Raw genomic sequence first — 25,330 nt, 5'->3', positions numbered from 1 at the left:
CATGCAAGTGAGCTGCTGGGAGAGAAACCCTTACAGAATAATTTCTCTAAATGACCTAACAGATGTTTGTGGTTTCCTTTTCCTTCTCGTTCCTTGCTTTTTCTAGACCCAAGCCATGAACGAGCTGGAGGGAATCTGCGGTACTTTGAGCAGTTATTGGAGGAAGAGAGAGAAAAAATGTTATCAAATCAGACAGAAGCTGAGCTAGCAACCCCAGAAGGCATCTATGAGAGGCCTGTGGACTACCTGCCTGAGAGGGATGTTTACGAGAGCCTCTGTCGTGGGGAGGGTGTCAAACTGGTGAGATGTGTGAGGGGGGCCAGGGTGCCAAAACAGTAGACCTGGACTCTGGTTCCGGGTAGGCAGGTTTGGGGAAGGTGTTCTTCATTCTGTAGGTACTTTTTTCAGTATCTCCCCCAGCTTTTCATGGCATCTGTGAGGCTGACATGTGGTTATTCTCTGAGGTAGGAAAGGAGACTGTCTCCCCTCATGCCCCAGGTAGAGTGTTGCTCCTCTAAGTTACCACTGAGCTCACCTCCTTACCCCAGCGTGTCCCACTTTTTGCTTCACTCACTGTTGTGAAGAAAACGATGGGTGGACGTACCTCAGGCCCCAAGAGAAGTCGTGGTATAAGTGGAGAGTAAGTCTCTGTGGTAAAGACACCAGCATGTACCAGAGCTTGGTATTGAGCCTTTGAGAGCCCTGGGATCCTAGTGCTTCCTGAGGAGGCCCAGGTGTGACAGGCTCTCGGCCTTTTCCATGCCCCTGTCTGCATGGCTTCCACTGGCTCCTCCACCAAGAAAGGTTTCTCCCCCGTCCCAGCTCTTCAGACCTACTCAAGTCTTCATGAAAAGGGTCAGAAATTACTCTCTGCCATGGGACTTGAGGATGTGAGGTGATCTTGGGAGAGAAGAAAGATTGCATGATTTGTGGGGTGTCACTTCATGCCAGTTAAGCTGAAGGGGCTTTTGTTTCCTTCCTTCCTTCCTTTCTTCCCTCCCTCCCTCCCTCCCTCTGTTTTTCCTCTCTTTTCTTTTCTTTCTTTCATCTCACCCTGTCACCCAGGCTGGAGTGCAGTGGTGTAATCATAGCTCACTGCAGCTTTGACCTCCCAGGCTTGAGCAATCTTCCTGCCTCAGCCTCCTAAGTAGCTGTGACTACAGGTGTGCACCACTATACCTGGTTAATTTTTTATAGAGACAGGGTCTATGTCATCTAGGCTGGTCTCAAACTCCTGGTCTCAAGCTATCCTTTGGCCCCCCAGGATTCTAGGATTATAGGCGTGAGCCACTGTGCATGCCCACCTGCTGGGACTTTTGTTTTCTTCTGTGGTGTGGTGGGAGGGAGCAGCTGCTGGCCATGAGGTGAGACCAGTGTCTGCAGACAGCCAGACTGGGACCGAGGTTTAGGACTCACTCACCTCAGGGCCTGTTACTCTGTGCTCTCCAGACACCCCGGAGACAGAAGAGGCTTTTCTGTAGGTACCACCATGGCAACAGGGCCCCACAGCTGCTCATCGCCCCCTTCAAAGAGGAGGATGAGTGGGACAGCCCACACATCGTCAGGTACTACGATGTCATGTCTGATGAGGAAATCGAGAGGATCAAGGAGATCGCAAAACCTAAAGTAGGTGTCACTTCAGGTCCTTCTCGGGGCACTGAAGGGGGCAGGTCCTTTCTCTCATCCCTAGCACTGTGGGTGGTTGGTTTGCTCATCTAGCCACCCTTTATTGATATCTAGCATGGGCCTACCGTGGGGATACAGAGATGCTTCAGACTCAGCCTGACCTTGTGAGTTCGTGGTCCACTGGGGAAGAACAGGGTAACCAATGTGGACAGCCAATGCTATGATAGAAAGTCATGCTGGGAACAGGGCAGGTCCACATTGGTGTGTCATTTCACCTGGTTGGGAGACTGGTGTGTGGGAGTTTTTAGGAAATACTCCATAAGGTGCTATGAAGCTGGGTCCTGTGGAGCTCCTGATTAGGACTGTAAATGAGCAAATGACTTAGAGGAGAATGTATATCTTTATAATATTGGGTCTTCTCATCCAAGGGCGTGACAGGTCTCTCCATTTATTTATATCTTTTTAAATTTTCTTCATATAAGCCTTGCACATTTCTTAAGTTTAGTCCCAGGTAGTTTCTTTGTTACTGTTAATTTACTTTATTTCTTCATTAGTATTTTAACTGGTTACATTATTATATTAGTTTACTATTCTATGCCAAACTGTTGATTTTAAAAATACATTTCATAGTAAGAGCTAATGTTTACTGAGTTCTTAACTGTGGCAGGAACTTCTAAATGCTTAACATATATATTAACTATGTCACAGTTATGAACAGCTGCTCATAACGGTGTCACTGTCTCTGTTTTGCCTATGAAAAAGCAAACTTATGCAGATTGCAGCTAGTGGTTGAATTTACTTATTCCTTTTTTGGTTTTTAGCTGATTCTCTTTGGTTGCCTGGATAGCATTAACACCTGGAAATAAGGAAAATTTTATTTTCTCATAATACTTGTAGTTCCTTTGTTTTTATAATCTTATTGAATCGCCCAGAACTTCTAGAGCATAATTACGAAGAATAGGAATCCTTGTCTCATTCCTGAACTTCCTGGGAATTCCTATGGTATTTTACTGCCAAGTATGCAGTTGGCTGTTGGTTTTGTATATATGCCATGTTTTACGATTATTCTTCTGTTTCTAGTTCATAAAAGATTTGCTCCCCATTTGACATCTTTCAAAGAGACCTACTTGCTGCCATACCCCATCACTGATGATTGGGAGGGAGGATTTAGCTGGATTCTCTATTGCTCTGCTCCTAATAGAATTGTAGTGGCCGAGGTGACCAGGAGGCCTGACGCTCATGGAGAGACCTGAAATAGGTTCCTATCCTGGCCCCTGGACCTCATCTTAGAACACCTTGGCTTCAGGTACTAGGACATCTAGGGCTTTGAGTCAGTGGTTGGCATCATCAATGTGCCTGAGGGAGGGGGCTAGCCAGATGTATGGAGAATGGGGACTAGGACTCCCCTTTCTACTCAGCTCCAGAGTCCTCCAGGAAAGAAAACTACTTTGCTGGTTGTGCCAGGATTTCCTGGGAGATTTCTTACCTGTTCTTTAGTTCCAGACACTGAGAACATTTCTGTGTGCATGTGTGCATGTGTGCATGTGTGCATATATGTGTGGCTGGCCAAGGGGTAGTATTGGGAAAACATGTATTTGAATAGAAGCCATGTGAAGAGCCAAACAAGGATGGCAAACATGTTTGGCTCTTCACATGGCTTCTATTCAAAGATAAGCTGACCCCTCCTTTCCGGAGACTGTGAGAGACAGATGCTAGTCTGGCTTTGAAGTAGAGCCAATGAGCTTAATTTGGCCTGTGGGGAATGCCTGGCAGCTGTCTATGGGGTCTCTGGCCTGCTTTCAAAATAGCCCTGTGTTTCCCCTGGGGCAGAGCACAGCTGCTCAGAGCCTCTTTGTGGGTGTCAGGCCAATGCTGAGGCACAGATGTTTGGATGGGGTCTGGTTGTGGCTGCAGTTTTCAGGGAAGGACTGACATACGCTGGAGCTCAGGAAGGGCCGTGAGTAGGAGTTTGGGAGCCATCTGTCCTGCTTGCACTGGCCATCTTACCAGATCATGCTATAGCAGCACAGTGTCTAGGTTGGTCCATCTCACCCGCTTACTAGCCTTCTGGTCCATTTACTCCTCTCCATTCCGTCTGCCACCACCTGGCCTGAGCCACCATCATCTCTTGCGCTGACCTCTGCCGTGGCCTCACTAGCCTCCCAGTCCCCACTCTGGCCCCTTATTAGTCAACTCTCCATGAGTTATTCACAGTGATCCATTTTACATTCAAATTTTTAGTGTCCCTCCCCTGTATGAAGCCTTCCCCATTTCTCGTTGGCCACAAGGTTGCATCTAGTCCCAAGCTCCTGCGTGTCTCTTCAGCCTATTTTACTACTTCCCTTAACCTTTAATCCACACCTACTGCCACACCCATTTTCATTCCCAGGCCTCTGGATTGCTGCTCCTTCCCTGTTCCTGTAATGTTTCTCTACTTGGATAACTCATGTTAACCCTTCAGGCCTCAGCTAGGTGGTCTCCTCCCCTAGGAAGCTATTCTTGACACTATTCCCTGAGCTTCCACAGGACATTAAGTTCACCCATGCTGTGCTGCAGTTACCTGGCTGGTTTTCTGCTTTCCCCACTCGACTGAGTTGTAAGAGTGCAGGGGCCATGTCTCAGTTACCTAGCATAGTGCCAGGCACAAAGTAGGCACTCATCAATATTTATTAAAATCAAGGGGAAGTGTGTTGGGGTGGGAGTACCTGGGCCTGTGGCTGCACCCATGTGAGGTCATTAGGACAGTCCACAACTGAAGCACATGGCCTTTGCTATGTTGGCTGACTCTGGGCAGCGAGTCCCTCCTGGGGTTTCACTAAGCCTGTCTGTGGAGGCTGGGGGAATGAAGTAGATGAGGGGAGTGCGTGTGTAATGTGTACATATGTGAGTGGGTGACTTCCAGGCAGTGGTTCACTTATTTTAACTTACAGAATCTTTTCCTGGTTTTATCATCTGACTTTTAAGGATCCCAAGGGAGTGAAAACTGTGCCATCTGTCTTTGCTTCTTGAGGCTGTGGGAACCCAGTGTGAGGTGGTACAGCAGGAGAGTGTTTGGATGGGTTTCTTGGCAGAGGAGCCCACTGAGGTTCAGAAGGATGGTGGAACTTGACCAAGTTGAGAGAAGTACATAAGGCGGAGGCTCAGGGATGGTGGCACAGTCTGAATATGGTGGGAGTAGCTAAGCTTAGGCTGTGCTCAGGCAGGAGTGGTATGTGTGCCTGGCAAGGAAAGGGGCTAGCCAGGCAGATGCATGGATGGATAAAGCAGGCATAATTCTGCAGGCAATGCAGACCTGGGGAGGAGAAGGGATGAGCAGTGACCGAGCAGGGCAATAGCCAGGAACTGATTGCAGATTGGGAATGTGGAGGCCTCAGACTTTTGCCCTCACCTGGCCTGCAGCATCTTGGGGCCTTGGCTAGAGCCATTGGCTGCAAAGCTTCCTCCACTAGCATGACAGCAAATGTGGTCCCAGTGCTTTCTGGGAAAATACTCAAGGCAAAACAAACAAATCAAGTATTCCTTCTCCTCCTTCCTTCTAGCTTGCACGAGCCACTGTTCGTGATCCCAAGACAGGAGTCCTCACTGTCGCCAGCTATCGGGTTTCCAAAAGGTAAACAAAGAGCAGGGGTTGGTAGCTGCTCAAGTCTCAACTTCAGGACTTCTCAGTGCCTACCCTAGGAATGGGTGGCTTGCCTTTTCCTGCCTGCTGGCGACTCCTCACCCCTTGTTGCAGCAGGTACCCTGTACTGCCTGTTCGTGCTGGCCCTGACTCTGGGGACAGAGTGCAGGACCTCATGGAAGCCTGCCCTTCCATCTTCTTTTCTCTGCTCTTTTCTTTTTACCCAGCTCCTGGCTAGAGGAAGATGATGACCCTGTTGTGGCCCGAGTAAATCGTCGGATGCAGCACATCACAGGGTTAACAGTCAAGACTGCAGAATTGTTACAGGTACAGATAGTCCCTGGGACTGTAGGAGTTGGGAAGTAGGTATTTGTGGCTAGATGGTCTCACAAGGTGTCCAGAACTGGGCCAAAAGAGGCCCAACTGTATGACTACTGCCTGATGCTATGAATATGGAGTGATCTCATTTTAGGAAACCAGAATTAATCATGCCTGTTGGCTTTCAACAATTAGTGTTCAACAAATATCTATTGAGCATCTGCTGGGTGCCCAAGTGTGCTGGAAGCTAGGGATCAGCGGTGGCTATGGCAGGTTCATTCATGTCTTCTTGACAACAGAAGCTCAAATCCTGAATGGTCTCAGGGACATCGCTAAGACAGCTAAAAATGGTTTCAGAGGCCATGGTTCTGTGTCATAATCAAATACATTTGAAGGTCAAAGTGTTCTGTGTGTTTTCTCCTGCTGAACCACAGCTGAAGTCACTCCAAAAGCAGCAGCAGGGGAGTTCCCCTGAGGGACTGCCAAGATGGGGTCGGTTGAGAATCCAAAGAAAGCGGCGCTATACCCCTGGATCTTTAGTCCACAGCATTTATTAGGGAACTTGCAGAGTGGGCTGCAGCAATCCTCAAAATGGACAGCAAGAGACAAGGGTTGTTTTACCTAAGTATTTCCACAGTGATGGGGTCAGAGTGTGGAGTTTATTTGAGGGTTTAGGGAATTTGGTTCAGGGCTGGGGCTAGTTTCTTTCAGTGTATTAGGCAACAACCTAAACACCTTCATCAGTGCCTGGGAATGTTCAAGACTCCAGCTTGTGTTCCAGCCTGAAGGGAAAAACCTGCCGCTGGCTGGGTCACAGAGCTGTCAAGGGAGTCTGATTTTCAGTCAGAACAAAGGCAGGCAGGGGTGGGTCTGGGGGACCTTACACTGTGATATGTAGGTGGAAGTGAGAGGCCTGGACTGGTTAAGCTGGTGCAGGTGGAGTGTTCTTGTCCAAGTACTCCCACTGGGACCCTGGCTTCCTGCCTTTATTCAGAAGTGATTATGAAGAAACGTGGCAGCACCCTGCTGAAAGGTTTTGGGTAAAGCTCCTTATTAAAGTATCCTCTTGGGTAAAGCTCCTTAATAAAGTATCCTCTTGGGTATTGAGTTCAAATCAGCACTGGCTGTGTTCCCTTATGAATATTGGAACTTCCGTGTTCTGTTGTAAAATTGATGACCTAAGACACTGTCAGAGAAGTTTCACTGGCATCTTTCTAGAGGCCCCTGGGTCTCTCTGTTTGGCCAAAGTTTGTGTATACTTAAAGATAGCAGCCTTTACCTTTATGATTGGCATTTGGGTCTGATCTACTATAGATCTCATTAGAATATTGACTGAAGATCATTTGGGAAAGATTTTTTGAACTTTTGCCTGCACATGCCCAAACAAATCAGCCTTCTTTTTGCTGTTGTTTTTTCAACAAAAAGAAGTGTAGCTGCATCAGCAATTGGAAAATCAATTTTGAAGTTCATCTTTATGGATTTGTGTGAAGTCTACCAGAGTTTTAAAAAACATACTGATTACCTTGCAAATAGTATTGTGAAATTTTAATATTTTTTTTTCAGTTCAGTTCAACTTTGTGTTTTGTAATTTTTAAATAAGTTCTGCAGATAAGCACATCCATGGAGGACTTCTGTCTCATCTCCCACTTGCTGCGTATGTGTAAGAGCACCACCATTTCAGGAGAGATGGGCACTCTTGATGTGCTAGATGAGTCCCTGTTGGCATTGTCTTGACTCATATCTTCTTGGAGCAGGTTTTTTTTTTTGTTTATTTGTTTTTCTTTTTTTTTTTTTTTTGAGACATCTGCCACTGCTTCCTCTGTGTCAGAGCCAGTCTTCAGGACTTTCATGGTTCTGATCAAAGACCACAGTCTGCTTGGCTGATTTCATACCCTGGACCAGGAGGCTAAGTAGACAGGACCTCTGGCGCGGTTGCTTTCCTGGCTAGCTGTGCAGGTACACTCACTGTATGCCTGTCTTACACTCACCCATGGAAGATAGCAGCTTCTTGCTTATGGACTGACTTCTCTGCTACAATTTGGACTTTATCTTGTCTGGCCTCTCATAGTGTTAAAGCTCAGTTGACTGGGGTCCAAATGCCAGACCTCTTGGTAGAGGGGCTCTTATAGTTAAGGATCTTCTGGAAGATTCAGACCACAGCTGCCAAGTGGCTGAGATGCCATTTTTGTTTGCATTCTTCTCCTAGGAACTGTCTTGGCATTTCCTTTGCCAGTCAGTGGTGTTGAAGGCTTTGATCCTTCATGGTCTAGGGAACAGGAAACTGGATTTCAGCACCTATCCCTAAGTACTTACTCCATATGAAATGTTTGTGGTATGATACATGCCTAGGCACCAGCAACAGCCCTCACATCAGGTCCTTTAGGAAATGCTGCAGGCCTCTGGAAAGGAGCTGGTTCTTCTATCTGTTGACATTCTTTCAGCTGTAGCTGACATGTTTGCTGTAGACCATTTGAAGGAAAAAGGTAATTGAGGCTTTCTGGTGAATTGGATGAGGGCTTATCTGATAGAGAGGAAGAGATGCTACACCTCTAGGATTCTCTAAGATTGAAGACTTCGGCTGCATGATGTCTCAGTCTCACCAGAAAAGTGATTTCTGACCTTTTTAATTTTGCCTTTACTCTGTCCTTAGCATCGTAAATACCCATGTCTTTCAAATAACTGACTCCACTCTTACAATAGTAAGTCTAAAGATTTAAATGAATACCTCCTCACATGAATCAGTCTTGATGTACAGTTGCTTGTTAAAGGCGTGAGCCTGGGGACTTACGTATGCCTGGATAGGCAATCTTACTGCTGCAAATCAAGATGGTCCCATGCATTTTGTACTTATTTGGGAATTGTATTAAAGAGTGTAGGTACAGTGGCTTCAGAACCATGATCAAATATAATTCTCCAAACCTAAAAGATGAGCCAGCTCTCGCAACGCAACTTCTTTCACTGCCTGGGATCTGTAAGTTTAAGCAATCCATTTAACAAGTGGAAGTGTTGAAAAATGCAGTCATACTCTGCAGCTCCAGCAACAAGCACTAATTGAATTTTCCTGAGTGCACTGGCACAGAGTCACAGTTGTGTTTAAAATTTTCTTCCAGGCCAGGTGTGGTGGCTTACATCTGTAACTCAGTTCTTGGGGAGGCCAAGGCAGGAGGATTGCTCGAAGCCAGGAGTTTGAGACCAGTCTGGGCAACATAGTGAGACTCTGTCTCTACCCCTACTCCCCCCAAAAAAAGAAAAAAAATTTTCTTCAAGCTCTTGACTACAAAAAAAGATATGCTTTCTCAGCTGCTCTGGCACTTCTCTCCTTAGATGCATCTCCAGCCTTAGGGCCACCTGCTGAACCAGGCTTCCTTGTGCTGTTGACAGGATTTCCAGGTATTTTTGGTGCAGGAATCTTAAAGGCTGAAGCAGTGGATGACAGCATGTTTTCATCCATGCTTTGTATCAAAAGTTTTATCTTTGTAGATATTGAAAATGATACTGCCAACATTTTGTGCTCCAATAAGAGAATTTCCTCTCTTATAAAGTCCACTGTCCCTTTCTTTCTTGCATTTCTTTTTTTGTGTATATGTGAAACAGGGTCTCACTCTGTTGCTCAGGCTGGAGTGCAGTGGCACAGTCATAGCTCAATGCAACCTTGAACTCTTGGGCTCAAGCTATCCTCCTGCCTCAGCTTCCTGAGTAGCTGGGACTACAGGTGCACGCCACTGTGCCCAGCTAATTTTTTCATTAGTAGAGACGGATGGAGTCTTGCTATGTTGCCCAGGCTAGTCTCAAACTTCTGGGCTCAAGCAGTCCTCTCACTTCAGCCTCCCAAAGTGCTGGGATTACAGGCATGAGCCACCACGCCTGGCTTCTGTCCCACATTTCTATAGGTCTCTGTTATTGCTAGTTTTGTAGCATCTCTCACCTGACCGTTGGGATAGCAGAAAAGGATATACAAAAAATACCAACTTTCTGAGAACTTATGGCCTAGCCCCAGAGGTTTTTATGTTTTCAGTGAGACACACTAACCAGCTGTTCCCAGATGGACATTGGTGGTGCTGCTTGATCCACTAGCTTCCATATCAGATTCTGTGCTTCATCTTTAACCTTGTCTTTCATTCTGTCTACTGAAGCTGAGACAATAATTGTGATTTAAGACTTTCCATTTTGCTGATAAGCTGTCCACAAAGGCATTTACAATTTCTAATCCAATTTATGACACCTGGTAGTTGCTCAGATGTTACTTCAGGTCCAGGGTCACACTGGGGGTGCTGATGTAGTGCGGTAATTCTTGGCCGCCTGGCAGCTGGCCACCCATGTTGTGCTGTTTCATTCCATGCAGTAGACCACTGTGGGAATCTGCCCCATGCAGTCTCACCAGGAATAGCAGTGGTGGTAGGAACAGTACAAGGTGCTGAGTACCTCCAAAACTAGTTTAAAAAAGAAAATCCTCTTCTTAAATTTGTTACTGACTTTCCTCTGGATTACTATCTTAATATGTCCCAAACAAACTGGGTCCAGGGCCAGGGCTGGCCTCAAGCAGTGTTCCCTTTACTGCTGTCTGAGTGTCCATGAAGGGGCTGGAGCTTTTCTTCAGTGATCATATGCAGTTCACCCATCTTGTTTTGTTTGGGAAACCACATTTGTGCTGCAGCCTTACTCTTGGACAGAAATGTAGACTTGTTTGTGATGTTTGCTCTGCCTGTGCTGGCAGGGCATGGTTGTCTTCCACCTTAGAGAGGCTGCTCTTGGGAGTTCTGGTTGTTTTCAGGCCTGGGAAGATTGTATCCCTAGAGTGATGGGCTGCTACAGAGCTGTTCATGCTGCTTACAAGGTCTAATGCTGTTATTTCCCACAGGTTGCAAATTATGGAGTGGGAGGACAATATGAACCACACTTCGACTTCTCTAGGGTAAGGCCTAAATCACAGGTGCTTTCAAAGGGCCCTACTCTAGCTGATTTGAGAAGGGTGGAGCTTCTAGGAGCATTTCAGCCTCCATATCAGTACCCCTACCCCTTGTCCTCCCTCCACCTCTGCATCATTGGGAGAAACTGTTTGTTACTGGTGAATCCCAAATCTGGAACCAGGGATCCTGCAGAACACAGTGGAGCCTGGCTGTCTCCCATGTAGATGTGGGGAGTTCATCCCCTGCCCTAACTGTATCACCCTTTGCCCTGATTCTAAAGCAAAGAGCTTCACTAGGTCTTTGTGAAAACTGTTCTTTTCCCTTTTCCTTTTCCCTGCAAACCCCATGCCCTAGCCAGAATTTACTTTGCAGCCTTGGCACGTGTTCCAGGCTGATTTATGGAACACACACTTATTACCTTCCCATGACCCTTTTGGTCCTAGTCTTGTGGGTGGTGGATGAAGCCTGTTGTAAACTTCGGTGAAAGTTGTTGTCTGTTACAGCGACCGTTTGACAGCGGCCTCAAAACAGAGGGGAATAGGTTAGCGACGTTTCTTAACTACGTAAGTACTGGGTCCAGGCCCACCTGTTCATTCTCACTTAATTTTGTAGAATGATGAGCGACATACTTTCAAGCATTTAGGGACGGGGAATCGTGTGGCCACTTTCTTAAACTACGTGAGTATGATGTGTGCTGATGGGCCCTAAGGGGACCCTGGGTCCAGAGGGCTGCCTTATATCCCACCCCCATCAGGGCTGATACCATCTGCTATAGAGTAATGGTCAGGTCCTTCTGGCTTTCAGCACCCTTCTTGACTGCAACAGGGAGAGTTGGCCTCTGTTTCTTTTCATTTTCCCCACTGCCACCACCAGGACTTTAACATTCCTGGCTATTTTTTTTCCCCAGTGTTTAAAATTGTGATAAAATAGACATAACATAAAACTTACCATCTTAACCATTTTTAAATGTACAGTTCAGTGGTATTAAATACATTCATAGTGCGCAAGCATCACCACCATTCATTTCCATCTATTTTCATCTTCTAAAACTGAAACTCTACCCAGAATTTATTAAGCAATAATTCCAGATTCCCCTCCTGCAGCTCCTGGCAGCCACCATTCTGCTTTCTGTCTCTGTGATTTTGGTTACTTAAATAAGTGGAATCAAAGTATTAATACTTGTCTTTCTGTGTGGCTGGTGTATAATGCCCTCAAGGTTTATCCATGTTGTAGCATATTCTGGCTGCTGCTTTTTTTTTTTTTTTTTTGAGATGGAGTATTGCTCTGTCACCTAGGCTGGAGTGCAGTGGTGTGATCTCGGCTTACTGCAACCTCGGCCTCCCAGGTTGGAGCGATTCTTGTACCTCACCCTCCCAAGCAGCTGGGATTATAGGCGCTGGCCACCACGCCTGGCTAATTTTTGTATTTTTAGTAGAGAGAGGGTTTCACCATGTTGGCCAGGCTGGTGTTGAACTCCCGACCTCAGGTGATCTGCCTGCCTCGGCCTCCCAAAGTGCTGGGATTACAAGCGTGAGCCACTGTGCCTGGCCATTCTGGCTCCTTTTTGATGGGCACAGTGCTAGTCTGGATTTTTGGGATGGGTGCCCTGGAGGGTTCCCTCCTTGGCACCAGAGTGAGGAGACAGCGTTAGCTCTCTCTAGATGAGAGCCACGTTTGTTTTATCCAAGGCTTAGTGGCCTGATTCCCACCTCTTGTCTCTGTTTCATCCATAGGTTGTAGGGTTTACCTTTCACATGAGGAACAATTTCCTCTCCCTTCTGCTGAGAGCCAGCTCTAAAGAGACATGGAGGCAGTAAAGTAACTTAGAGACAGAAGCCTGGGTCCATTTTTTCCTTTTACGTTTTTATTGTATGGTTATTACATGCTGGGGATTGTGCTATGTACATGCTGGTGAGCAGAACGTATGTGGTCTCTTTTGTGGTGCTTGAGGTCCAATATGAGAGACTTATTTTAAACATCAGAGAGATTCTTATTCTTCTTCTTCTTTTTTGGGCGGGGGGACAGAGTCTCCCTCTGGTGCCCAGGCTGCAGTGCAGTGGCGCGATCTCAGCTTACTGTAACCTCTGCCTCCCGGGTTCAAGTGATTCTCCTGCCTCAGCCTCCCAAGTAGCTGGGATTATAGGCGTGCACCACCATGCCCAGCTAATATTTGTATTTTTAGTAGAGACGAAGTTTCACCATCTTGGCCAGACTGGTCTCGAGCTCCTGACCTCAAGTGATCCACCCACCTTGGCCTCCCAAAGTGCTGGCATTACAGGTGTGAGTCACCTCGCCCAGCCTAAACATCAGAGAGAGTATTATGTAGTTATGGAGACAGGTGCTGTGAACCCCCGACTTGGGGTTCAATGGAGGCCTCTCTTTGGAAGTAACATATCAGTTGAGACTCAAAAGTTGAGTGGAAATTAGCTGGTAGAACATGGTTTCTGGCACGAGAGAGAGTGTATGTAGTCCTGTAAGAGAAAAGGAGCTTGGAATGTTGGAAAAATAGAAAAAGGCTGGTGTGTCTGGAGAGAGGCTAGTGAGACTGACAGGGCCTTGGGGTTCTAGAAGAGAATTTGAGTTTGATCCCCAGGGCTGTGAGAAGCCATCAGAGCTTTTTATCTTATTCATTTACCATATGTCTGTCAAGTACCCTTCACTTAGTCTGGTATGTGTCCTGTGGAAATATTTTTTAGCTCCAATTTTTATTACATTATGGACAAAAAAAGTAAGAGAGCCGTATGGGAAAGAAGTAGTGCTTTGGCCTTGAGTCAAGGCATGCTCTGTGGGCATGAGTGCAGCCTTGCTAGTGTGGAACTTGTGTTCAATGTAGTTTAAGGCCTTACCATGGGAGAAAGCAGGGCCTCTAGAAACACAGTGCCCCACCTTCCCACTCAGGTGGCCCCAGGAAGGGTGGCTACTCTGGGAAGGTGAAGGTCTGACTAGAGCAGCAAACTACTAGAGCCAGAGAAACAGAGCTGCAGTGGGGACTGCACATAGTGTTGGAAACAGTAGGGAGCTCCTGGTCAGGGCACTTTGCTGAGTACAGTGGCTTAGGCAAGGCCAAGGCTAGATGGGAATTCAAGGGGTGGGGGTCAGAACAGGCATTTTCTAAGTACAGACTCAGATTATTTTCATCCAAGGACAGCCCGGATGTGGGTCTCCTGTGGGCCTCAACTCTTGAACACTCATGACATGGAGACTGTTCTAATGAGTCACACTGATTAAGTAGGCATGGGAAAACCTTTCTTGGCTAAAGGGCTGGCCATGGAGCAGACTCCAAGCAGTGTCACTGATGCTCAGAGGGGGGTGATTTGTACACTTTGTCATGTCCTTTGTGGCTCAGTTGCTCTGAGAGCCTTGCTTAGGAGGACCAAGCTCTATGTGTTATATTTCCAGATGAGTGATGTAGAAGCTGGTGGTGCCACCGTCTTCCCTGATCTGGGGGCTGCAATTTGGCCTAAGAAGGTAAGTTCTGATTCTTATGGGTCAGAGGTTGAAGCAAGGCTCAGACTTTACTTTGTCCATGTCCCCCAGTACCATTACCTGGCCTGCCTGATTGTCATTGTGATGTGCCTTAGCCCACCTGGAGTCTGACCTTGTAGCCCCAGCTTCTCCCTGGGAAGAAGGCACAGGGAGGGAAGCCCCTTCAGGGGCGGGTGAGTTCCCAGACTTCTACTCCAGAAAGGTAGGTGCTTTCTGGGAAAAGTCTCTGTTGCTGGAGTCCCAGAGCCCTGTCCCCCGTCCATAGGGAAATGAGGGTGTTTCTGCTCAGGGCAGAGCTTCTATGATGCTTGAGGTCAGGTCCCTGAGCACAGTCTCTAAGAATGTGTTCTGAAAAGACCAATCTCTTTCCCAGGGTACAGCTGTGTTCTGGTACAACCTCTTGCGGAGCGGGGAAGGTGACTACCGAACAAGACACGCTGCCTGCCCTGTGCTTGTGGGCTGCAAGTGGGGTGAGTGTCTTAAGGGGTGGTGTTGGTGTTGGTGGCCTCAGCTTGGGCTTTGCTTACTGGCCTTAGATTCTGAGCTGGGAGATAACTGCTGCCAAATTGCAGAGATTGTCTCCCTTCTTAGCTTTTTTTCTGCTGTTACTACCATCCAGCCATGTCATGTCCATGCACCTGGTAAATGCCAAGGCAGCTGGTTGGAAACACTCGGAGATACACAGGGAGCTGAAGAAGGCCTCAGGACGAACAGCTGCATAAGCACCATAGGTCCAGGACCCTCTGGCAAGGCTTCTGGGGGAGCAGAGTGGAGAGCTGGAAGCAGTGAGGGGAAAGAGTGTCTCAGGCGAACAAGGCCCATATGGATGGAGGCACAGGCTAAAACCAGCATATGGGTGTGGGGACAGGCTTCCTTGTCACTTGAAGAAAGGGAGACCTGTGGCACAGGGGCCAGGAGATGAGGCTGGAGGCTGGGACCAAACTGCAGAGGCTCAAGCTTGAGCTTTATCCTGGGAGCAGTTGTGTGAGCCTCGGAGAGGCTTAAACCAGGATGTGACAGGAAGTGTTTGTTAAGGAGATGAGTGTGTAGCCCCCTTGGAGAGTTTTGAAGATAAATAGTGATGGGTTCGCAGATAATTAAGCAAATGAAAAAGAAAACAAGGCAGTTGCTGAATTCAGGGAAAAAAAAGTTGTACAAGAGATAAGTATAAACTACTGGATGGCTCAGGCATAACACTTACATGATATAATTATGTACACACTGAGTATTACTTTAACTAAAACTTGTGATTTACCTGTACCAGAAAGATGGGAGGGGATAAGTATATGTTTTAGGGGTAGAATAAAAGAATTTCAAAGTTGAAAGTTACGGAATAGAACTAAAAGCATGTTACCTAGAAAAATGAAGTTAAATATCAGAAGAAACAGCTAGAGGAGTTTAATGTTCCCTGGGAGTGGGGATTAGGGATGGGAAGGAGAAGCTTCGGAGATTGCTGTTTATCATTATAAGCCTTGTGACAATTTTATTTTTTTCAATGAATTACGTGTATTACTTTATATTTTAAAAGCTCTGTGACTTCGGTAGTGCATTGAAATAAAATTTTGATTCATTATGAGAGAGTCTGTGAGGAACAGAATCATGGTTCCTGTGTTTTTGAAGATATGGCATGGGGTGACAGTGCTGGCGGCACTCTGCTGCTCTTGTGCCCACGGCATACAGACTAGATCTGCTGGTCCACAGCTCCTGAGGTTAACATCAAAGCCCTCTGCAATGCTGACAGGCTTCCTCTTCCTCACATCCTACCTCTCAGTTTCCACCTGCCACCTCCCAGTAATGTTAGGCTTCTTGAGTCCTCAACACGCGTCAGGGTGGCTCCTGCCTTGATTACTTTCTCATCCTGTTGTCACTCCTGGGACCCTCTTGGTGAGAGAACCATCTGGGTATGTCATTCTTCTTCCCAGGATAACTTCTATTTAACTTTATATTCTAGCCCTAGGATTTCCTCTTCTCTCTAAGAGCAAGAAATGTGTGCATGTTGCTATGGGAATAGAGCCAAAGGGCATCGAAGGTCATGGGCATCAAAGGGCATGATTAGATGCTCTTTGGTGCTATTCCCATGGCAACCTGCACACATGTATCTTGTCCCACTGGCAGAATTTCATACACTTACCTGTTTACATGTGTCTTCCTCACCAATTCATTAGCAAATTGAGGCCTGAGATCATGTCTTGTCTTATTTGTGTCTGATTCCAGGGCACAGTGCAGGGGTCATCATGAAGGAGTCATTCATTCAGGCTACTAAACTGACCAATAGGATTGTAACATGCTTGCTTTCTTTTCACAGTCTCCAATAAGTGGTTCCATGAACGAGGACAGGAGTTCTTGAGACCTTGTGGATCAACAGAAGTTGACTGACATCCTTTTCTGTCCTTCCCCTTCCTGGTCCTGCAGCCCATGTCATCTTCAAGTTCAATGTGACAGACACCTTTGTATGTTCCAGTTTCTATCAGGCTGGTTTTTGGAGAAATGAATGTCTGGAGCAGAGGGAGACCATACTAGGGCGAGTCCTGTGTGACTGAAGTCCCAGCCCTTCCGTTCAGCCTGTGCCATCCCTGGCCCCAAGACCAGGATCAAAGTGGCTGCAGCAGAGTTAGCTGTCTAGCACCTAGCAAGGTGCCTTTGTACCTCAGGTGTTTTAGATGTGAGATGTTTCAATGAACCAAAGTTCTGATACCTTGTTTACATGTTTGTTTTTATGGCATTTCTATCTATTGTGGCTTTAACCAAAAAATAAAATGTCCCTGCGAGAAGCCTTAAAGAGCCTTACTTGGAGTATTTTTAAGACTGGAAGCTTTTACCAGGTTCATCACTTCCTGTGCATCGCCTCCATGCAGGCAGAGTCTGGATCATGAATGCTTTAGTAACAAAACATCTTGGGTCTTGGATTTGAGACCTGGTTTCAACACTTGTGTCTCCTCTAAGTGTCAGTGTCCTTTTCTGGAAAGTAGGGTAAATAATTTCTCTTTGTCTCCCAGAGAACATAGCACACGTGTTCATGATTGTAATGCTGTTATAATGTATAATTTATTTTTAAATTTTGAGATAAGAATTGTTCATGATACATAGATGTATACTTAAAAAAAAATGAAGGTGAGCAGGAGCACCTGTGTCAACACCAAGTTAGAGAAGAGAACGTTTTCAAGTCAGTACCTCAGGAGCCCCTTGGGAACCCCTCCTAGATCACATCTCCTTCACTGCCCCCAGCACTTTGGAGATAACCATTGTCTAGTGATGTGTGGTACTCGTTCCTTTGCTTGTCCTTATAGTTTTACCATCCATGATTACATCCCTAAATAAGTAGTTATTCTGTTTTCCCTGATTTTGAACTTCTACTAATAGAATCAGAGTAAATATTCTTGGGTATGTGACTTCTTTTGTTCAACATTGTTTTAAGATTCATCCATGTCGTGTAGCTGTAGTTTGTTTTAATCTTTATAGTACAGTTTTGTTAATGTTTATTGTAGGACTATACCATAATACAGCCAGTATGCTGCTGATAAACATTGGAATTGGTTTCAGTCTTTGTATATTGTGAATAATGCTGTGATAAACATTTTTATACATGATTCCTGCTATACATATAAACACATATTTCTGTAGGATATATATGTAGGAGTGGAAATGCGGAGTCTTAATGGTGTTCCAACTTTGCTAAATAATGTATTCCAAGGTCATTATACACATTCTCACCAGGAGTAAATGAGAGTTCTTATTACTCTAACCTTTTCCAATATCTAGTATTTTCATACTTTTGCATTTTAGCTAGCTTGGTATGTTACGGACTAAATGTTTGTGTCCCCTCTGCCCAAATTCATATGTTGAAATCTTAACCCCCAATGTGATGATATTAGGATGTGGAGCCTTTGGGAGGTAATTAGGTCATAAGCCTGGAGCCCACATGAGTGGGATTAGTGACCTTATGAAGAGATCCCAGAGAACTCTAGCTCTCTTTCTGCCATGCGAACACACAGCAAGAAGATGCCTATGAACCAGGGGGCTCTCACTAGAAATAAACCTACTAGCATCTTGATCTTGGACTTTTCAGTTTCCATAACCATGAGAAATCAATGTTTTTAATTCAATGTATGGTATTTTATTATAGCAGCTTTACCTAAGACAGTACATGTATAGTGTCTATTTTAACATTGTTGATAATGTTGAACAGCTTTTCATGTTATTAGTTATTAGGTTTCTTCAAGTCTTCTTTTTGATTCATAGAAATTTTAAAATATGTACACAAGCTCTTTGTTATATATTTTGCAAATATCTTCTGTGGTTTGTCTTTTTACTATTTTTTGTCTTTTGATAAACAGCTTTTAATTTTTATGTCAAATCTATCAAGCTTTTTCTTTTTATGTTTTTTATGTCTTATTTGAGAAACCCCAAGATCATGAGGATGTTTCCTGTGTTCTCTTCTGAAAGCTATATAGTCTTTGTCATTAATTTTATCTTTATATATGGTATGAAGTGTAAAGGTCTACTTTTAATTTTTTGCATATTTTATTAGGATAGGATGGGCTTTTGCTATAGTAATAAATAATCCCCAAATCTCAAGGGCTTAATATATAAAATTGTCTCATGCAAAAAACCACTGGCTCTAAGGCAATTGCTATCTACTGTCATATAATCTCCCTCTAGTGGCTTCCATGGGTAGACCCTAACAGGAAGCCAGCTGATAAGGGAGGGAATCTGGGAAATGTAGTTTACAGAGTGGCAGCTACAGTAGAACAGTAGAGACTACAAGGATGAGTTTGCAGCTGAGAACAGAAACATGACTGGCACACTAGGTTTTTCTTTTCCTGTTTGAGACTTTTTTGCCTTCTTGAATTTGTACAATGGTATCTTTAATCAATTTTGGAAAATTAAATGATTTTCTCTTTCAGCATTGTCTGTTTCTTCTGTAACTGATTAATTGTAAGTTGGATCATATCATGATATTATCTCTTAAATCTTTCATATTTTTATATCTATGCTATATTTGGGGAGAATTTTATACTTGTTTTGTACAAAGTTCACTAATTCTGTCTTCTATCGAGTGCATCCAGGAGTCTTTGTTTAAGGACTTTAAAGATTTCTTTGTTTTCTGGCTTATACCATTTCTGTTGAAAAGTCGCTATCTGGTCCTTTGTTGTTCTTTTGAAGGTAACTTTGCCCCCACCTGGCTGCTTTAAAGACTTTTTTTCTTTTTGGTTTTCAGTAGTTTTACTATGGTGTACTTAGTGTGGGTTTCTTTTTCTTTTCCTGCTTGGCATTTAGCTTCTTGAATTTCTGGGTTGACGTCTGATCAATTTTGGAAATTTCTCAGACATTATATCTTCAAATATTGTTTCTGTCCCATTTTTTCTCTATCTGCTCTGAGACTTCAGTAATCTGAATGTTAGAACTTTTCATAGTGCTCTATATATCTCCTATTCTGTGTGTCTCATGCTTTTTTCCTTGTGTTTCAGACTAGATATTTTCTATTGATCTGTCTTGGAATTCATTTATTACTTTTGCTGCTAAACCCATCTACTGAGTTCTTAATTTCATTTTTTTTAAAATATATTTCTCAGTTCTAAAATATCCATTCATGTCTTTTTTTTTTTTTTTTTTTTTCTTGAGATGGAGTCTTCCTCTGTCACCCAGGCTGGAGTGCAGTGGCGGGATTTCAGCTCACTGCAACCTCTGCCTCCCAGGTTCAAGCAATTTTCCCACCTTAGCCTCCCAAGTAGTTGGGATTACAGGCATGTGCCACCACGCCCAGCTAATTTTTGTATTTTTAGTAGAGATAGGGTTTTGTCATGTTGACCAGGCTGGTCTCGAATTCCTGACCTCAAGTGATCCACCCGCCTCGGCCTCCCAAAGTGTTGGGATTATGGGCATGAGCCACTGTGGCTGGCCCATTCATGTCCTTTTAATGGATTTTAATTCTCTGGAGAATCTGTCTTGTTTTCTCTGTGTTTTTCTCGGACTGATAAATCAGTTGTGTGAAATTTTTTGTCTGATAACGCCATGATTTTGATTTTCTATGGCTCTCTTTCTATTGTCTTTTTCCCTCCTTAGTTTCTGGTCGTTTGGTCCACTCTGTTGATATGCCTGGTAATTTTTGATTGAATGTGTATGACAAATTGTAGAGCCTCTGGATGGATAACCTCCTGCACAAAGGACTCACCCTTTCCTCTACTGTGCAGAATGGGGATCAATCACCTTAATCCAGTAAGGATCTGAGCTGACTAGACTGGGTGGTAGTTTTCTTAAGACTCTACCTCTGGTTTACCCTTATTTCCCCTGGTATAGGATGTAGTCCTCCAAGATTTTCTAATTGAGAGCCTAGTGTGTGCACTGGATCTGTTCCCACTGGCAGTTCCTCAGCTCCAGTTCTTGTCTTCTCAGTACCAGACTCGGCCCAAAAAATTTATCCTCCTTTTCAAAGAATTTGAATTTTTTAATCTAAGCAGATATTTTTTGCTTACCTTCTTAGCCTTCCATTCTGCACAGCATCAGAATTCAGAAAATGCCTCACTGGGTAAACAGGCTGAGTGTCTGGCCAAGTTCTCCACTCCTCCCTCTTATTCAATATTCTGAGAAACTACTGGCTAATTTTGGTTTTTCAATGCCCCTTGACACTGTCAAAAATTCTTTTGGTTTCTCTGCTTCTTAGTAGTTGCCCATTGCTCTGGATCCTCATTCTTACCCCATGGCTACAATCAGTAAATTATTATTATTATTATTATTATATGTTTTTTGAGATGGTGTCCGGCCCTGTCGCTCAGGCTGGAGTGCAGTGGCGTGATCTGGGCTCACTGCAAGCTTGGCCTCCCAGGTTCACGCCATTCTTCTGCCTCAACCTCCCAAGTAGCTGCGACTACGGGCGCCTGCCACCACGCCCAGCTAATTTTTTGTATTTTTTAGTAGAGACAGGGTTTCACTGTGTTAGCCAGGATGGTCTCTATCTCCTGACCTCGTGATCCGCCCACCTTGGCCTCCCAAAGTGCTGGGATTACAGGCGTGAGCCACCGCGCCCAGCCAGTAAATTATTTAAGGATAAAAGAGACTACGAACTTTTGGCTCACCCACAAGATTTATCGTTCTTCAGGATCTTGATGCTCAAACTCCTTTTGCTTCAGCAATTCATTGATGTCTTCCAACAATTTTAAGAGATTTTATTCAGCTTTATTCATTTAGGAATGAAAATTGGTATACCATAAGCTATTCTATCTTGGAAGTAGAAGTCGCCTATTCATCTTTTTAAAAATTATTTTTATTGGCCGGGTGCGGTGGCTCAAGCCTGTAATCCCAGCACTTTGGGAGGCCGAGACGGGCGGATCACGAGGTAAGGAGATCAAGACCATCCTGGCTAACACGGTGAAACCCCGTCTCTACTAAAAACTACAAAAAACTAGCCGGGCGAGGTGGCGGGCGCCTGTAGTCCCAGCTACTCGGGAGGCTGAGGCAGGAGAATGGCGTGAACCCGGGAGGCGGAGCTTGCAGTGAGCCGAGATTGCGCCACTGCACTCCAGCCTGGGTGACAGAGAGAGACTCCGTCTCTCTAAACAAAACAAAACAAAACAAAACAAAATTTATTATAAAATACTGATACAGAAAACCTTATCTTTGTTATCTTCCTTTGTTATCTAGTATAATAAGATGCTCCACACTCATCTTGAGCATTTCTCACATTAAGCATGGAATCAGCCATTAAAGAATCTTATTATATGTTTATGTCTGCCTGTCAATCCCAGCATGGTCCTGGGAACAAACGGGATAACTTCTAGTTTAGAGACAGGGCATTGCTTTCAGCAATCCTTATTTATTTAGCTTGGCATTAATATGTTCACTAGGGCAGCAAAGAGTTATTGAGCGTTTCATTATGCATTTGGTACTGTGCTAGGGATGATACAGTCTGTTATTGCATTCAGCAACTTTTCAGAATGAATAAATAAGCAGAATGTCAGAAAGGTTAGGTAATATACCTGAGGTCACATGAAGTCTCATTGCTGGTAAGTGGAGGACCTGGCAATGAAACTGGCAGCTTCCAAAAGCCTTTGCTCTAAAGCAAAATTTGTATTTTTATGCATTTAACAGTTATTAAAGATTTGATGGGGAAACATAAGGACTGTCTTTACCTTTAAAGAATTCTGAGCAATGGAAGGGACTCATAAATAGATGTGTGAAATGTGAGAAGTCTGATAACAGAGAATGTGCTTGAGGAGCACAGTAGAGTGAAGTTCTACTTTAACAAGAAGTTGGCACTACAGTAGGCACCGTTAGAGCTAGGTCTTGAAGTAAGAGCAGGAATTTGTTTACTGTGCTATCCTAATTTAAAATACATGCACATGGCTTAAAAATAAGGGACAAAGGAAATTACCCTAAATAGTTCCTGTCCCATCTTACTGCCCACTCCTAGTCCCCCTTCCTAGAGGAACCTTTTCAAATTATCTTTATTTTAATTTTTTTCTAGCTATAAAATGCTTATAAAATGCTGTTCCTTGATTTTTCCACTTCAGAAATTTGAGAGATGATCATTTAGTTTATATTCACTATCTCTCATGGTATCTCCCCCTGCTTTTGCCATTTTTTGATAGTTATATTTTGTATAGTCCTCTCTTTGCCTGGCAACGTAATTTTTTTGTTTGGTTAAAACTAAGATGGTGAGATGAAGATCTAAACTAGAATTTTGCCAAACAAATGATCACTATTGTCTAGCCAAGTTGACACATAGAATTAAGTATCATACACCCTTTCGCCTCCCAACTACTGATCAGTTATACTTTGGACATTATTTTAGTAGCCATGGTAAGTTGCTTCTAAAAGTTAAAAACACAAATGTTATGTTACTTAATTTAGTTGAATTAATCACTATAATGTTGATGTAGCTAATCATTAAAAGGAATTTGTGTCTTATTTGTCTAATAGAATTCAAAATGAATTTGTAATGTATATAATTTGCTAGGGCTACCATAACAAACTACCACAGAATGGGTGGATCAAACAAAAGAAATTTGTTTTATTACAGTTTTAAAGGCTAGATGTCTAGAATCAAGGTGTCAACAGGTTGTGTTTCTTCTGAGGCCTCCCTACCTGGCTTGCAGATGGTCACCCCTTGGTCTGTGTGTTGACTATGTCATATCGGATTAAAGTCTGCACATATTAACTCATTTTACTTTAATTATGTCTTTAATGTCTTGTCTCCAAATACAGTCACATATTGGGTTAGGACTTTAACATGAATTTTGGGAGAACACATAAAACTACTAGGAAATCATGTTAGATCTGATACACTATTGAGACTAAAGCAAAATACTTTTCCTTACTCTTTGTACATCAGATATAGCCCATCTTGAACAAATGTATCTGATTATTAAGTATGTTTGTCTAAGAATAATGTCATAACACTAGAAGTTTTTATTTTGAGAAAAAGGGATATAGGCTCTTTTATGAAATTATTAATAAATTGAAAAAAGATATTGACATAAAATATCTTTGAGGCCATGGATATAATTGGACAAATACAGCAGGTATATATTTGTTTCCTAAAATTATTTTCCCCTAAAATGGTTATGCCAAATAAGTTCATAATCTGTGCAAAAATGCTGCTTCTGTGAATTCAAATACAATCTTTTTAGTATGTACAAATGATACATAATCTTTTATGAATTCATTGAGCAGTGGAATGTTATGCTTGTTCTAAAAACTACATTAAAAACAAATCCTGAGAGGCATGAAAGTCAAATATGATCAAGGTACTTCACACAAATATGTTTGTCAAATATTAAAAGAACATAAAATGACACAATATCCTAAAATAGGAACCATCTTGGTGTGAACAGATTACAATTTTTCATGTAACTTGTCTATGTGGGATGATATTTTAAACTTAGTAGAAAAAGGTTTATGAAAAAAAAGACTATATACAAAACTGCATGCTTAATAAAAGGCCTATTTCTTTGCTTATAACAAATGAGAGAAAGTAACTTAAAATTATGTTTGGTTAAAGTAAAACTTTAAAAGAGATATGAATATACTTAAAGAAAAATCAGAAATGTACAAATTACTGAATGAGCATATCAATTATTGTGGGAAAAGTGTTTGTTGAATAGAAATTAAAGAGATTACAGATGTCCTAGAGATGGAGATATGAAAAATCAAATGAAGTATTTTTGTATTTTTACTTGGAGAAATTTTCTACGAATACATCTGATTAACAAAAAGCAGCCATTGGCTTGACTTACCTCTTAAATAGTCCAATGATTTAAATCCTGTGGCAATTTCATCTGAAATAGGGGTAAATAGCATGCAACATCAATAGTCTGCATGAACAAATGTGACCCTGAAAGAGCCAGTCCTTCAAGATGGATCTCAAGTGGCTGACTGGGCCTAAATATAAAGCAGAGCCAAGAAGCCATTTGGTGACTAGAGGCAACACACCTATTCTGAGTTCCCTGAAAACCCATACCTCTAACTTTGGAACTTTCAGAGCTCACCTGAACCAACCAATCACAGCCCACCTCCCTTGCTGCTCAGCTGTATCAACCAATCAGAACTGTATTTCCATCTCATTTGTATCAATGACCCTGATTGGGAACCAGGGCAGGAACTTTTGCTATAAAGCTAGAACCCTTCCTTTCTTCTTTGGACCACACCTTCCTTTTACACTGAATGATGTGTTGGACTCCTTAGTTTGCAAACTATTCACTGGAATAAAGTCCCTTTCTTCCAGATAACTTTTGTTCACATTTGTAGTATAAAATCATGATGTTTGTATCCTCTAAAACTGATTTGCAAATTTTTCTTCATGCAGTCTTACCTAAATTTCAAAATGGTCCTGAGAATTTTTAAACAATACCAGTCACAGTGTGATATAGTTTGAATCTGTGGCCCCACCAAATCTCATGTCAAATTGTAATCTTCAATGTTGGCCATGGGGCCTGGTAGTCGGTGATTAGATCATATCATGGAGGTGGTCCTTCATGAATGGTTTAGCACCATCCCCTTGGTGCTGTTCTCTTGATAGTTATCATGAGATCCGGTTATTTGAAAGTGTGTATACACTTTGGGAGACTGAGGCGGACAGATCGCTTTGAGCTCAGGAGTTCAAGACCAGCCTAGGCAATATGGTGAAACCTCATCTCTACAAAAACTACAAAAATTAACTAGGCATAGTGGCTCACTCCTGTAGTCCCAGCTACTCAGGAGGCTGAGTTTGGAGAATTGCCTGAGCCCAGGAAGTGGAGGCTGCAGTAAGCCGAGACTGTGCCACTGCACACCAGCCTGCGTGACAGAGACCTGTCTCAAAAAGAAAATGTAGCACCTCCGCTCTCTCTCTCTCTCTCTTGCTGTCTTGTTCTCTTGCTCTTGCTCCTTCTCCAGCCAT

At 43.6% G+C, this 25,330-nt stretch overlaps 1 protein-coding gene and 1 long non-coding RNA gene across 10 annotated transcripts in view; one reads left to right on the top strand and one right to left on the bottom strand.

The window, feature by feature from the left end:
* The window catches only part of P4HA2 (prolyl 4-hydroxylase subunit alpha 2), a 103,166-nt gene extending 86,431 nt beyond the window's left edge, over positions 1–16,735 (top strand). For 5 of the 9 annotated variants that reach the window (XM_025386927.1, XM_025386926.1, XM_025386928.1 and 2 more), the window contains 9 exons: positions 107–300; positions 1,450–1,626; positions 5,166–5,236; positions 5,473–5,572; positions 10,422–10,475; positions 11,083–11,148; positions 13,870–13,938; positions 14,330–14,426; positions 16,262–16,735. In XM_025386927.1, the coding sequence (XP_025242712.1) occupies positions 107–300; positions 1,450–1,626; positions 5,166–5,236; positions 5,473–5,572; positions 10,422–10,475; positions 11,083–11,148; positions 13,870–13,938; positions 14,330–14,426; positions 16,262–16,332 (899 nt within the window). In that variant the 3' untranslated portion in view covers positions 16,333–16,735. Of the gene's footprint in view, positions 1–106; positions 301–1,449; positions 1,627–5,165; positions 5,237–5,472; positions 5,573–10,421; positions 10,476–10,973; positions 11,034–11,082; positions 11,149–13,869; positions 13,939–14,329; positions 14,427–16,261 lie in introns of all 9 variants that reach the window. The other 4 variants (XM_025386925.1, XM_025386932.1, XM_025386931.1 and 1 more) reach the window with 1 other exon arrangement.
* LOC112625720 lies at positions 16,539–24,400 on the bottom strand. The gene is made up of 3 exons (XR_003119758.1): positions 24,189–24,400; positions 21,930–22,006; positions 16,539–17,081 (listed from the first exon to the last, which is right to left on the bottom strand). It is a non-coding gene; the product is annotated as an uncharacterized LOC112625720 (long non-coding RNA).
* Between the last annotated feature and the right edge of the window lie 930 nt (positions 24,401–25,330).

This window comes from Theropithecus gelada, chromosome 6 (genome assembly GCF_003255815.1).
Source record: "Theropithecus gelada isolate Dixy chromosome 6, Tgel_1.0, whole genome shotgun sequence".
Taxonomy (NCBI): domain Eukaryota; kingdom Metazoa; phylum Chordata; class Mammalia; order Primates; family Cercopithecidae; genus Theropithecus; species Theropithecus gelada.
The sequence above is the reverse complement of the archived record's forward strand: the minus strand, read 5'-3'. Positions and strand labels throughout refer to the sequence as shown.